Here is a 13,213-nt window from a genome sequence, read left to right as displayed (position 1 = left end):
TCTAAGTTAATTTTTACACATTTCAATAATATTTCAAAAATTAAAGTCAAAATTACCGCAAGCTAAAATTATTATTATTATTCACAATATTATTCTAATTGGATATTTATATGTAACATAACTTTCAATGAATACCTTAAATCTATGTGAGTGCCAATTCATAAGCTAAATGCAAGTGATATAAATTACATTATAGTGAACTAATTCATAAAAAATCAAACTTAGCCTAACACATCAATCAACTTCAAATCAACAATTCAATACATTCATATCTGAATAAGAATTGAATGGAAAAAATTTCAATTATATTGATGAATAAAATAAACCTACAAAATCTACGAAAGTAATAAAATTGAATCATAATGCAAAAATTAAACATCAAGTCCGAATAGTATTCGAGTAAGCAAAATAATATTGTGGACCTTGAAAATAAGAATAATAATAATAATTGAAATAGTTTATCTTCTAATCTGGGAAAATATTTGAATCGATAGCATAAAAGAGTAAATGGATACAATAATAGTGAATAAGTAATTATTATTTGCATAGTTTCCTATATCCTAACCCATTATTTTAATGATTTCATTACATACTACTTTACTAAAACACAATATATTCTTAAAGCTCCTGTGGGTAGTCCACAATTGGAGTACGTTTCGGGACTCTCAGTTGATTTGCTTTCTTCTTAATATAATTTTGAAGACATAAATACAAGAATATAACAGTTATCAGTGTTTGCCAGACAATAATAATATAAATGATCAGTTTATTGTTCACCCCTAACAAATCAAAGTTATTTGGCATTTCAACATGATGGAAAATGTCTTCTGAGAATGAGTTGTGCTCTTCAAATTTTGAAAAATTCAAGTGCCAATTTTCATTTAAGATTTCCGAAAGGTTTAAGTACTGAGGCAGAGTCTCATGTTTAAAAATTGGGATGCTCAATTTAGATAAATTTGTCCACATGTGAGGAATTAAGTTATTAATAGCTGGAGAAGGATGGGAACGGGAGTCGCAAGGATAAAGAGTGCTTATCAGTACGTCGCCGTTGTCGTCTTGAAGTTCGCAGTTGCAAGGGATGTGGAGTGATAGGGTTCCTGGACTGTTGCTTGGGACCTCAGTTGTTGAGTTTTTACAGCGAATTGTCGTCTTTTTGCCGGTGTTGTGGAATAGGAAGGTGTCTTCTCGTAGGCGAGTGATTAGGGTTTGATTGTCAGTTGCTTTACAATCAAATTTGCAGACTTCTCGTAGCTCCGATACGTCTGCTTCTGATGTTAGAAGGTGGAGACAAGTGGCTTGGGTGGCGGAGTTCGACATCTTTTTCCTCGGAATCAAGCAGAGGCCTTTCTGCTTGAACTGGCAATCGTCTTCTTCGTCATCTGACAGGATTTGCAGTTTATTTTCTTCTCTAAGTATCAGGTGATGTTGGGAGGTCAAACGGCAGGTATGACCATTCCAATGAAGCGGGATAGATTGCAGGTGGAATAATGAAATAGTTGAATTTTTCTTCTTTATTGGTATTTTGAGGGTAACCAATAGTTCGTTGTCGGATTTTCTGCAGGATGTTAGTTTCAAGTTTCGAATTTTATCGTTGTCTTTTGTTGATATGGTGAAGTTTCTCTTGTTTATTTTCTTTTCGAGTTCTTGAAGTCGATTGTTTAGGTCTTCTTTTGAAATGACGTGATGAGAAAGTTGTTGATTGTAGCATCTCATGTCGATTTCATTGTAGTTGTTAGATAGAGTCATCATATACATGAAAATAGTAGTCCTCAGTTGTGTTTTCAGTACATCGGTTGTAGTATTCCCTTTCTGAAACTTATTCTGTTGGGTGAATGATTCTTGCCAAAGAATAAGGTCATGCTTCATGTTGTTCAATACTTTCTTCACGTTCTCTGCCATGCCGTTCATCTTGCGTGTGTTGTCTATCAATTCGACATGTTCAGCGTGAACGAAGTCTTGAAGATTACTGAGATGAGAAGTGATGTCGGTTTCGGTTTTCACGTATGCGCCCAATTCTTCGTCGGTAGCTACTCCGCAACACCAGTTTAGGACCGCCCCGATCGTATCGATAGAGCGTTCGCGGCGTGGTAGTCGATTTTCGCTCTCAGCTGGAGTGTTGTCGTCATCGCTGCCAATGTAAATGCCGTCTTGTAGTTGTAGAAGTTGCAGCTCCGTTCGATGAATCTGATCAAATACTGCACACTCCGATGAGGAAGGGAAAGGACATGAGTCAATTTTTAAAGGAGTACTCAGAAGGTTCCTCATAACAAATAAAGGATTTGACCTAGGAATACTGAATGTTATTGGAACTGTGGACTCGTAAAATACTACATTGTGAATTTCTTTAAATAGAGCTCCGTGAAAAAGAGAAATTTCTTGAGACAATACCGTACAACATATTTCTACAAATGCTAAGGAACAAAGTATTATGGTATTCATTTTAAAAATATTATATCAGTTAGTACTCTATATTAATCTATCAATGAACAGTTCGTATAAGATATCAATTTTATAAACAATAATTACTAGTAAAATCCCCAAAAACCCTACAAATAGATTATGTAAATGGTCAAATTAATAGCTATTTCTTATATTCCAATCGTAATCACCTACTGGAATTGATTATTTCATTAACATCAATACAGATAATATTGTTATTAAAATATACGTTTTCACATAAATAATCTTATAAATAAATAAATTATTATATCAAGAATCATCCGTTTCTGAAAAAGAGAAACATTTTATTACATACGAGTCAAGAAAATAATATTCAAGCATAAATCGTATTTGATGATTTTCAAATAGCATTCATTCATAAACAAAAACGTGAGAACAATTCACATCTTTTAATAATGAATCATCGTTAGAATGTCTAGTAAAATTGTCTATCAGAGCTCAATTATATTTCATTGTTTCATCGAAGTAGAAATCCAATTAATTAATTGATTGATTGAAAACTGCATACTATTGTGATTTGAGAATCATCTCGATATCTAGTCGTGAGAAAATGGATTTGATCGCTTCACAAGTCAATACTGATCTCGCAAACAAAATTCTCTAAAAATTCAGTTGTAAGCATGATATTGTTTTTCAATGATTTGGAAAATAAATAAATTACATGAATGTTTCATCTCGATTTCTTCTCATCAATTGTCTTTTAAATTAATGAAAGGCAAAGATTTAGGATGAGCGAGGTATAATTGCTAGCATAAAGAAAAGTGCTGGAATAAAGAATACAGTTAGACAATAGAACAATAAACACTTAATTGATGGGATCTCGTATGAAATATTTTTTCAATTTATCTACATGAAAAGCTACATTTTTATAAGTACCTCGTAGCGGAAAAAATATCTCATAGACTTCATCTGTTACTTTCTTTACTACTTCATATGGGCCTGAATATTTTTACTAATTTCCTAGACTGTCCTTGTCTTACATCAGGATCGTGGACCATAACTAAATCTCCTGGTTCAAAAATGCAATCTGTTCTATTCCTATCGTAATAGTATTTCTGTTTTTCTTGTGCATCTGATAAGATTGATGGTATCTGTTCTCGCACTTCTTTAAGATTTGCTAATCTCGCGTCTAAATGATAAGTGACGTCGTCATTTTCGGGAAAGATTTTCAAATCTAAAGGAGTAGTGGCTTCAAAACCGTGCAATAAGAAAAAAGGTGTATATTTCAAAGAGCATTGTTTCGAAGTATTGTATGCGAATAAAACTTTCGGCAGCATTTGTACCCACAATTTCCTATTATCGGCTACGTAAGCTGTTAGCATCTCTTGAATTGTCCGGTTGGCTCTTTCGGCCAGACCTTGACTTTGGTGGTGACTTGATGATCCTAATATGTGTTTGATTCCAAGCTCAACCATAAGGTCATCGACTTTTTTATTTACAAAATGTGTACCTCTATCGGATCGAACTTCTTTTGGAACGCCAAATCGGTATATTAATTTCCATAAGCATTTAGTGGTATTATTTGCGTCGGCGTGTTTACAAGGTTCAGCTAAAATATATCGGGTCGTTAAGTCAACAATCGTTAGAATGTATGAATAGCCCATTGAGCTCTCTAACGGACCGATGTAGTCCATCATGATACTTGAGAAAGGCTTACTATCACACTTGATGGGTGATAAGAAACCTTGAGGCTTCGTAGTAGGGGTTTTTCTCTCTTGGCAATTTTTACATGATCTTACATAATTCGCAATGTTTTCATACATATTTTCCCAATAATATTTCGATGATATTTTCTCATGGGTTTTATAAATGCCGGTATGTCCACCTGTTAAGGAATCATCATGGAATGTTTCAAGGATTTTATTGATAAGAGATCGGGGTACGAGAAGTTTCAATTGATTGGTATGCCCATCAATTTCTTCAGATAGACAATGTCTTTTTCGATCGTGTATTTTCTCGCCTTTCTAATCGTAGCTGTATCACTATGATTAGGGTTTCGTATTGCATCATATATTTTTCTTATACTCTCATCATTTTTCTGTAAAGTCTTTATGTCTATTTCTTCTATTTCGAATATATTGTAGTTTTCGTCCTTTGTGAGATCAGTTATATCCTTCTCTAGTGGATATCTACTCAGGGCATCAGGTACGTGCATTTGGGCTCCTGGTTTATATTTCAAATCGAACGTGAACTCCGTTAATTTCATAAGTAACTTACTGACTCGAATACTGGGGTTTTTCCAAGTTTTATAGTATTGCAAACTAGCATGATCTGTGTAGATTGTAAACAATCGGCCAATTAAGTATTGTCTGAAATAATTTACACAATACACTATTGATAGAAGTTCAATCTCTCCTACTGCCCAATTTTCTTCATGTTTTGTCAGTTTTCTGGAAACAAAAGCTACTGGATGTAATTTTCCATTGTCATCTGGCTGCGAGATAATGCCCCCTATTCCAACTCGAGAAGCATCTGTGTGTACCACTACCTCCTTATCATTATTAAAATGATGAAGTACGGGTTGTGATAAAAGTTTGCTTTTTATTTCCGAGAATGCGTTCTGCTGATCTTCTTCCCAAGTGATTGGTTTATTCTCGTTATTTTTAGATATCAGATTTGTTAAGGGTCTTGCAATTATAGCGTAGTTTTGAATGAATTTTCGGTAAAATCCACTAAGACCAAGAAATGCTCTGACATCTTTGACAGTTTTGGGTATAGGGTATTTTTCGATAGCTTCCAAGGTTTCGGAAGCGGGTTGTATCCCTTCCTTTGAGACAGTGTGTCCAAGTACTTTAATTTTTCGGTAGAAGAAGTGACATTTAGATGTATTCAATTTTAGTCCTACGTCTTGCAATCTTTTCAAGGTTTTCTCGAGCTGTTGATATTGCTTATCAAATGATTCTCCATAGCTAATGATATCGTCCAAGTAAATCAAAACTCCTCTATACAAATAATCATTGAATACTTGGTTGATTGCTCGTTGGAAAGCATTTGGAGATGTTCTAAGACCAAAAGGTAGTCTTTTGAACGTGTACAGCCCTTTATGAGTTGCAAATGCTACATATTTTCGACAATCTTCGTGTAATGGCTGTTGGAAAAATGCTTGTCTGATATCTAGGGTGGAAAAGTAATCCGAATTGTCAAGAGAATCAAAAATTGTTTGAAGAAGGGGAAGGGGATATCTATCCGGTAATATTTTCTCGTTCACATTTTATAGTCTACAACCAATCTGAATCCACCGTCTTTTTTAGTAACTAAAAATGCGGGAGAAGCATAATGACTCTGGGTTTCACAAACTATTCCTGCTTTTATCAATAACTCTACTTGTCTGTCTATTTCTGTTCTTTGAGCGATAGGTAATCTGTACGGTGACTTAGCAATGGGTGTGTAATCTGTAAGTTTGAACTTGTATTCGGGTAATTTCGCTTCCTCGAAATCAATTTCGTTTGTTGAAAATAGGTGTTTGTATTTATTGATGAGTCTTTTCGCTTTGGAATTTTGCTCTGGTGTAAGATCTTTATTAATATCTATTTCACAACCCCCTCCATCGAATAGAACAGAGTCTACTAATGAAACAGATTCGTCGTAATTACAAACTTCTCCTTCAATTTCACCAATAATAGTTTCATGCAACAATCTTATATCTTGCCTTCCTAGATTCAAAATTCTAATTTCACTCATGTTTGTTTCAAAATCATCCTCATTCCAAAGCACATGCAATTTTTTATTATGTAATAACGATTCATTTGGAGTAAAATGGGATACTTTGAGCAATTTTTGTGTTAGATTGACTTTGACATTCACGTCTTTTTGAGCGGGGATTATTGTTTCAAGAGCACATTTGACGAAATTTACGGGATTGGGTATGCAGACTTCTTTTGTAATATTTGTTTCAGAATCGTTGTGTAATCTATTTAATGTACAAATCCACTCTTTATCCATGTCTAATTCGACTATTTTACCATTATCGGTCATTGAAATGATGTTATTCTCATAATCTAATTTCATTTTATATTTTGAGAAGAAGGAATTTCCAACAATAATATCAGCCTGTAAGTCTTCAGAAATTACTAAATTTACTTCGAATTTCCTGTCATGTATTTGAATTTCACTCGAGATCATTCCTGTGATCGGCATTAATGAACCATTAGCTACCGATAAAGCAATACTACTATTTTTCAAATGTTTTAGATCATCGCTACTTAAAAGATTTTTTTGAACTATGTTTACGTTCGTACCGGTGTCAATGGTAATTGATACATCTTTTCCTTTGAATTTTCCATTAATAGTAAGTACTGGGACTTGAATTCTTCTCTCTTTAGTCAATGATCCATTCATTCCAAGTTCGTGCTGAGCATGCATTTCGGAAGACAATAGCTGTTTGAAGTTGGTTTCACTTTCTATTTCGTTAGAGCAATTAATTTCACTTTCATTTGAGTATAACTGATTATTATTGGCATTGAGAAAAAACTGCCTGACAAATTCTATCGCTTTGGATTGTTCATCTTTCATTGATACAGAAGATATTATATTACATGTGATTTCTTCTTTATCAATTGAATTTGGAGAATAATTATCAAATGGAAATTCAGCGCTTTGTTTTTCAAATCCGGATCCCAAGTTCATATCCGATTCGTCTAGGCTCGGGATCCTGTATTCGAGTTTTTTGATAAGAAAAAACAATCGTCTTTCCAGTGATTATTCCTCTTACAGTATGTACAGAATCTAGTCCTATTAGGGTTGATTGGTGTCCTGTAATTGACTGATGTTGATTGTGTGTAATTATTGTTTGTATAAGGTTGTCTTTGGAAATTGTTCTGATTTGTTTCGTGTGGGAAGACGTTTCCGCTCCTATTTCCAAACTGTCTATTAGGATTAGGATTATGTGATTGTGTGTTTCTGTCGCGATCATTGTAATTATTATTGTTTGAATAAGGTTGTCTTTGGAAGTTGTTCTGATTTGTTTCGTGTGGGGAAAAGTTTCCGCTCCTATTTCCAAACTGTCTATTAGGATTGGGATTTTGTGATTGACCTACATTTCTACTCAAATTTTTCACCACAATACTCAGATCGTTCAATTTCTTCTCTAAAGTATCTACTACATTTATTTTTTGGACAGGCTGTTCGATTGAAGCATTATGCATTCCTAACTTTTTGTCTAGAAGGAAGCGAGATCTTTCATATTTGGCGAGATTTTTCTCTAAATCTTCAACTGATGCATTGTCCATGAAAGCAACATGTTGCAATGCTCCTACGTCTAAGCCTCTCAAAACATATCCTACTATTCTTTTCTCTGACATTTGAGGCTCAAGAATGTGACAAAGTTTTATTATATCTGCTGTGTATTCTGTGTATGTTTCTGTTGGTAATTTGTTTCTGTTTTCGAGTTTTTGTCTGGTTGTCTCTTCATGAACAGGGTCTACAAGTTTACTTTTTAAGTGGCCTACTGCATCAAGAAATGTCGCGTTTTCATTTTTATCCGAAAATATGTCGAAAATTGCCAATGCTGTTTTCTTGAGGTAGAGGGGTAAATACAAGATTTTATCATCCTCATCCCACTTATTTATTTTTGCTGCCCTATTGAAGGTTTTCAACCACTCGTTGAAGTCTTCACTCTTTGTACCCCCATAGCTTTCGGGTTTCGCAAAGGGTCTTTTATCATTCCCTGCCATATTATTTTCTGGAATTGGGATTTTTGCTAAGTTATCGGGAGCTACTGTGTCGTAGATGGGTTCTAGCTTGCCTACTATTCGCTCGTAATCGGCTAGCATAGGGAAGATAATACGATCGCGTTGAGACAGGGACCCTAACTTAAGTAATCGACTTAGAGCATCTCTAGCTCCTGAATCGTGGTCCACATAAATACAAACTTTTTTTGCCAAGTCAACAGCGAATCTCAAGTATTCAATACTAACAGATTGAGGGATGTGAATACCTAACTGTTTGCCTAGCTCTAATAATTCTGATTTATCCAGAGATTTTACTTTTAAATCAATAGGTAAACGTAATAATGAAACCTCGAATTCACTAGGTGATTGTTCAGAGTCACTAGAACTAGAGCTACTCATCTCAATATAACAATAATAACAATTATCATATTTACCCTGTACGTTGAGAGAATAGAGGACATAATTATACGAGATCAAACACAGAATATAATAATTATGATAATGACCTGAAATGAAAATGTCAATAGATAATTTGAAGGCTAATCTTGTCAATTAATAAACTCTTTCTCATGAGAACGACGCCCAACACCATGTAATGGGGTATTTAAATTAAGAATATATTGGGGTTATATTATGTATGGTATTGTGATGGTATTATAAGGTTGTGAGAACAACCCTAGACATTATGGTAACAATTTATAATAGGGGAATCGCTTGGCTTGCGAGAGGTTAAATTGATCTAACTCTATAACTCATGAGAAAGGAACTATATTTTAAAATAATAAACAAAACAGTTATATTTTGGAGAACTAAGTAATCGATTTAATCAAATTGTAACTCAAAATGAAACTGGAAACTTAAATAAAAATAATATTGAGAAAACTTTTTAAACAAACAATAGAATAATTACAGGATTTGCCTTCAATAAAAAAGATGAATAATATATAATAATAAAATTGATAATATTAGCTCACTGAACTCACTGAACCAGGAAAATGGTGTCTCGGAAAAGAAGGGTAGAGCCGGGCCCGATTATCTGCAGTAGATAGCTCCAGGTCCCGTCCTCGTAACCGACTGACTGAGCCTCTCATTTTTTTCATAATTTTACTTGTCATGAATTTTCACCGTCGTCAGCAATTTATCTATTCATTGTGAAAATTCATGACAAATAATAAAAATTATGTAGTTCTATTACACTAGTGATAGAAAACGTGAAACTCGCTTGTAATTCTGTTCAAAACACCGTGCGGTTCTACAATGTTTTATCGAAATTCTAGTGTAATCCTATCAAAAGTAATTAATTTAAAGTGATATTAATGATTTCAAGAGTGATAAAGTGATATTGATCGGTATAAATCAAGATTAGAAGTCAGAATGTGGTGTGATAGAAAATGTGAGGTTATGACGTTATCAGGAACCTGTTGAAACTTGTGGTTTTTCTGGCTGTTTCTACAAATTGGTGAGTCAATTTTTATTCTGTATCGCTATTTATTCTATATTGATATGCTTAATACTATTTGAAAATTATTCCTCATATGTGAACAAAATCTTTGCACTATCATTGTGAACCCACGATGAAAGAATATTCAAGTAGGCCTACCTATAGGCACCAAATTGTAGGCTAATTTGTAACAAAATCTAATACTTTCTTCAACTTTCTCAAGTTTCTTATCGCCTGAAACCTGGATAATTAGTATTTTTAATAAGTTGTCACTTGCATTTAAGGTTAAGCTTATCTTTTTTCTATGACTATTCTTATTCACTTGGTCGTGATGAAGTTCTGGTTGCAAGAAAGCCTCTTAGATTTAAACCGTGATTAATTCAAAATATTCTTCCCTGATTGATTCTTGTGGATCTAATCATGATTCAAATTTAACAGGATTTTGTACAACCTGTCTTCAGTTTTCCAATTTGAACTCATGGGATCATAACCACACTGTACCGGTCATTTTGACTGATATTGATAATTTGAGAATCACCTTAATGCATAAGTGAATTCTATATGAATATTTCAATCATTTCCTGGTGAATAATTAAGATAATTACTGAAATAAATGGAGAAAATAGCTATTAAATGAAGCTTACGCTCAAATCGTCTGTATTTTGAAATCGCTGCTGATTCACCAAGTAGTCACATTTTTATCCGCTAGATCCTGCTAGCTGTCCACAAAACAGCTTTCTAGTTACACATTTCTACCGCTAGGGAGCGCTAGCGTTCCAATTCTGAGCTTTTGAGTGCTGGAACGTTGGAACTTGAATCGGCTTTATCATGCTGCAAAGCGATTATAGAAAATTGGCAATATTTTATCCGGAAAATAATAATTTCTTTCTTTCTCATCGATACCTTATGTATTTTGGGTCGCTGAATCCGAATCTGGAGTCCTCCAAGAGGTCAGGGCATGGGTTCACCCCTAAAAATGCCAAAAACCCTGAAAATTGTGGGACCTATCCCAGTTTTCTTCAATTTCTGCCAGATCCAGCTATCGGACAGAAAAAATTATTCTTGTATTTTTTGGAGTTGATGAAATTTCAAAGAAAATAAGATCCAATACAACTTTCTAACTTGAATGAGTACTGATTTATGATTTTTCAAAGATGAGTAAAATGTTTGAAACTCTAAAATTTAGAGGAATTTCAGTTCTTAATCGCTATATCTCCCTTCTTCTACCTATTCCTCGTCTTTGTCCTCTTCTTCTTTTTTTTCTTCTCCTTCTTCTTCTATTATCTTCTGTCTTCTTCTTCTTCACCTCCTGTCCTCTCTCCTCAAGTCTTCTCCTCCTCCTGTCATCTTCTTCTTCTACTTGTTCATCATCATCATCTTCATCTTCTTCTACTTCATCATCATCTTTTCTTACTCTCTTCCTGCCTTCCTCTCTTCTTCTTTACCTCTTCTCCTTCTGCTCCTGCTCTTGTCTTCTTCTTCTCCTTCTGCTCCTTCTCTTGTCTTCTTCTTTTTCTTCTTCTCCTTCTTGATCTTCTCCTTTCCCCACTCTTTTCTTCTTCTTTCTCACCCTATTTTTCTCTTTCTGCTTGCTCCTTCTTTTGTCTTCTTCTTCTTTTACTATTCCTGTCTTTTCATCAAGTATTTTTCTTCGTCATTTTCTCCTTCATATCCGTCCCATTCAATTATTATCACCTGTCTTTGTCTTCCACCTCTTATACACTTACTACTTACCTCATACTTGTATACTTTATACCTCCATATTTTTTTATCTCTTTTCTGTATAGGGCTACTTGTAATATAAATACCGGGTGATTACAAATGAAATAGACAGTTTGAATAGCTTGTAGAGAATTTATTATTTAAAAGTTTAGATCATTACTTACATGATTACATAGAAGAATTCTTGAAGTTTTTATTGAAAATTTACAGATGTTCAATGTGTGCACCATTTGCAAAATGTCTAACATATGATCAAAATAAGAATCTTCCAGTGGTATTAAATTTATTCATTTCATATCACTTGAAAATGGCATAAATGGCATAGATGTTAGACTAACATATGATCAAAATAAGAATCTTCCAGTAGTATTAAATTTATTTAATTCATATCACTTGAAAATGGCATAAATGTCCGAAACATGATGTGATAAAATATTTCAAAAAAAAGGGGACTGAGATTTTTATTTTCTTTATATTTATACCTCCACTCTGGCTCTATAGTAACCAGAGTGTAGGCCTACTATATTTACCAGAATAATCAGAGTTCTCTAGTAAGTTCTATAAATTATAGTTCCAAAAACACATTTGAAGACCACCTTCTTTCAGAGTCTACCTACGCCACTTACAGCTTTTCCAAAGCTGAATGACCCTCCTCGTTCCATTCATCATTTTCCCTCTTTTCTTCTCTCTTTCTTCCATTCATCATTTCTCCTCCACTCTCCTCTCTCCCTTTTCTCCCTCTTCGCTCTCTTTACAACGTTCCCAATCCATTTGTCCATTCCTTTGAAAGCCTCGATAAGTCATAGTCCATTTCACACCGCATTTCTTTGCGATTCTCCCGATTTTTGGCCGAAAGTGTGGGACACATATATTCTTCTCAATACTTTTATTCTGCTTTTATTTCCCGACTTCTAGAAAAAAACCGAAAATTGTGGGACCTATATTCTTCTCTATACTTCTATCCTGTTTCCTACCATTTTTTTATTCATCCCTACTCTATTAACCTTCCTGAGACATTTTGTGCTCTATAGTTGGCTCCACGTTATAATGATAGTATTTGATTAACATTGGTGTTGCTATCCTTGTCTATCACTCGACAAAACAGTTAGCGCTATCCTTGTCTATGGTAATAGGGCAAGGAAAGTAAAAATCAGACTATAGAATATTATTCATCATAAATCAGCTGACAAGTGATCACACAGATGTGTGGAGGAGTCAGTCTATTGCTGTATTTCCATATTAAGGTCTATAGTTTCAATCAGGTACTTGTGGATGAGAATACTGAGTGAGGTCTAATGTTCACAGAACTACTATTATTAATCCTATTAAACCAATTGATCATTGAAGTATATATTCCCGTGAAGAATAAAATATACTTGATTATTTACAGCTTTATTGTTACAGCTGTTATATAGCTATGGTGAATGTGATATTTTCGAGCTCAAAATTTAAGTGTTTTTATTCTTAATTAGGAAATTGAAGAAGTTTTAGGCAATAGCCTGTTTTTTCTTTTCCGATTCTTGTATTTTTTGCTCACCTTATAAATAAATAAATAAATAAATAAATATTTAAAACAAGAATGAATAGTTCATATTACATCACTCAGTGCCGGTTGCACAACAGCCGGTTAAATTTTAACCGTGATTAATTCCACGAGAACCAATCAGAGATGCTGTCTTTTCAAAAACGCCTTCTCTGATTGGTTCTCGTGAAATTAATCACGGTTAAAATTTAACCGGCTGTTGTGCAACCGGGCCTTATAATACCGGTATCAGCAATCCTCTATAGAAGGCAGTGACAAGACAGTGGATCGGCAACGTTGTTCTCCTATCTTTCTCCACTGCCATTATAACGTGAACCTCACTATAAAGCTTCATGGCTTGTCACTTGGGTTTCGACAAAATGTCAGTAATAATTTCGT

At 34.2% G+C, this 13,213-nt stretch overlaps 1 protein-coding gene across 1 annotated transcript; it reads right to left on the bottom strand.

Annotated features, from left to right (window-relative positions):
- Positions 1 to 329: 329 nt before the first annotated feature.
- On the bottom strand, positions 330 to 8,186 carry LOC120353975. Its single transcript, XM_039439603.1, has 2 exons — positions 7,590 to 8,186; positions 330 to 1,389 (listed from the first exon to the last, which is right to left on the bottom strand). The coding sequence occupies exons 1-2, from the start codon at positions 8,130 to 8,132 to the stop codon at positions 619 to 621; spliced, it is 1,314 nt and encodes a 437-aa protein (XP_039295537.1). The 5' UTR covers positions 8,133 to 8,186; the 3' UTR covers positions 330 to 618.
- Between the last annotated feature and the right edge of the window lie 5,027 nt (positions 8,187 to 13,213).

Source organism: Nilaparvata lugens, chromosome 13 (genome assembly GCF_014356525.2).
Source record: "Nilaparvata lugens isolate BPH chromosome 13, ASM1435652v1, whole genome shotgun sequence".
Lineage (NCBI taxonomy): Eukaryota > Metazoa > Arthropoda > Insecta > Hemiptera > Delphacidae > Nilaparvata > Nilaparvata lugens.
Note: the sequence above shows the minus strand (reverse complement) of the source record. Positions and strands in the feature narration are given on the sequence as shown.

What these genes read in the sequence shown, in the direction of transcription:
- LOC120353975 (XM_039439603.1), bottom strand. Translation starts at nt 8,132, where the DNA reads ATGGCAGGGAATGATAAAAGACCCTTTGCGAAACCCGAAAGCTATGGG. An exon ending in TAGGAATGCATAATGCTTCA is followed by an intron (nt 1,390 to 7,589) that starts ATCGAACAGCCT and finishes AATAAACTGCAA; the next exon opens with ATCCTGTCAGATGACGAAGA.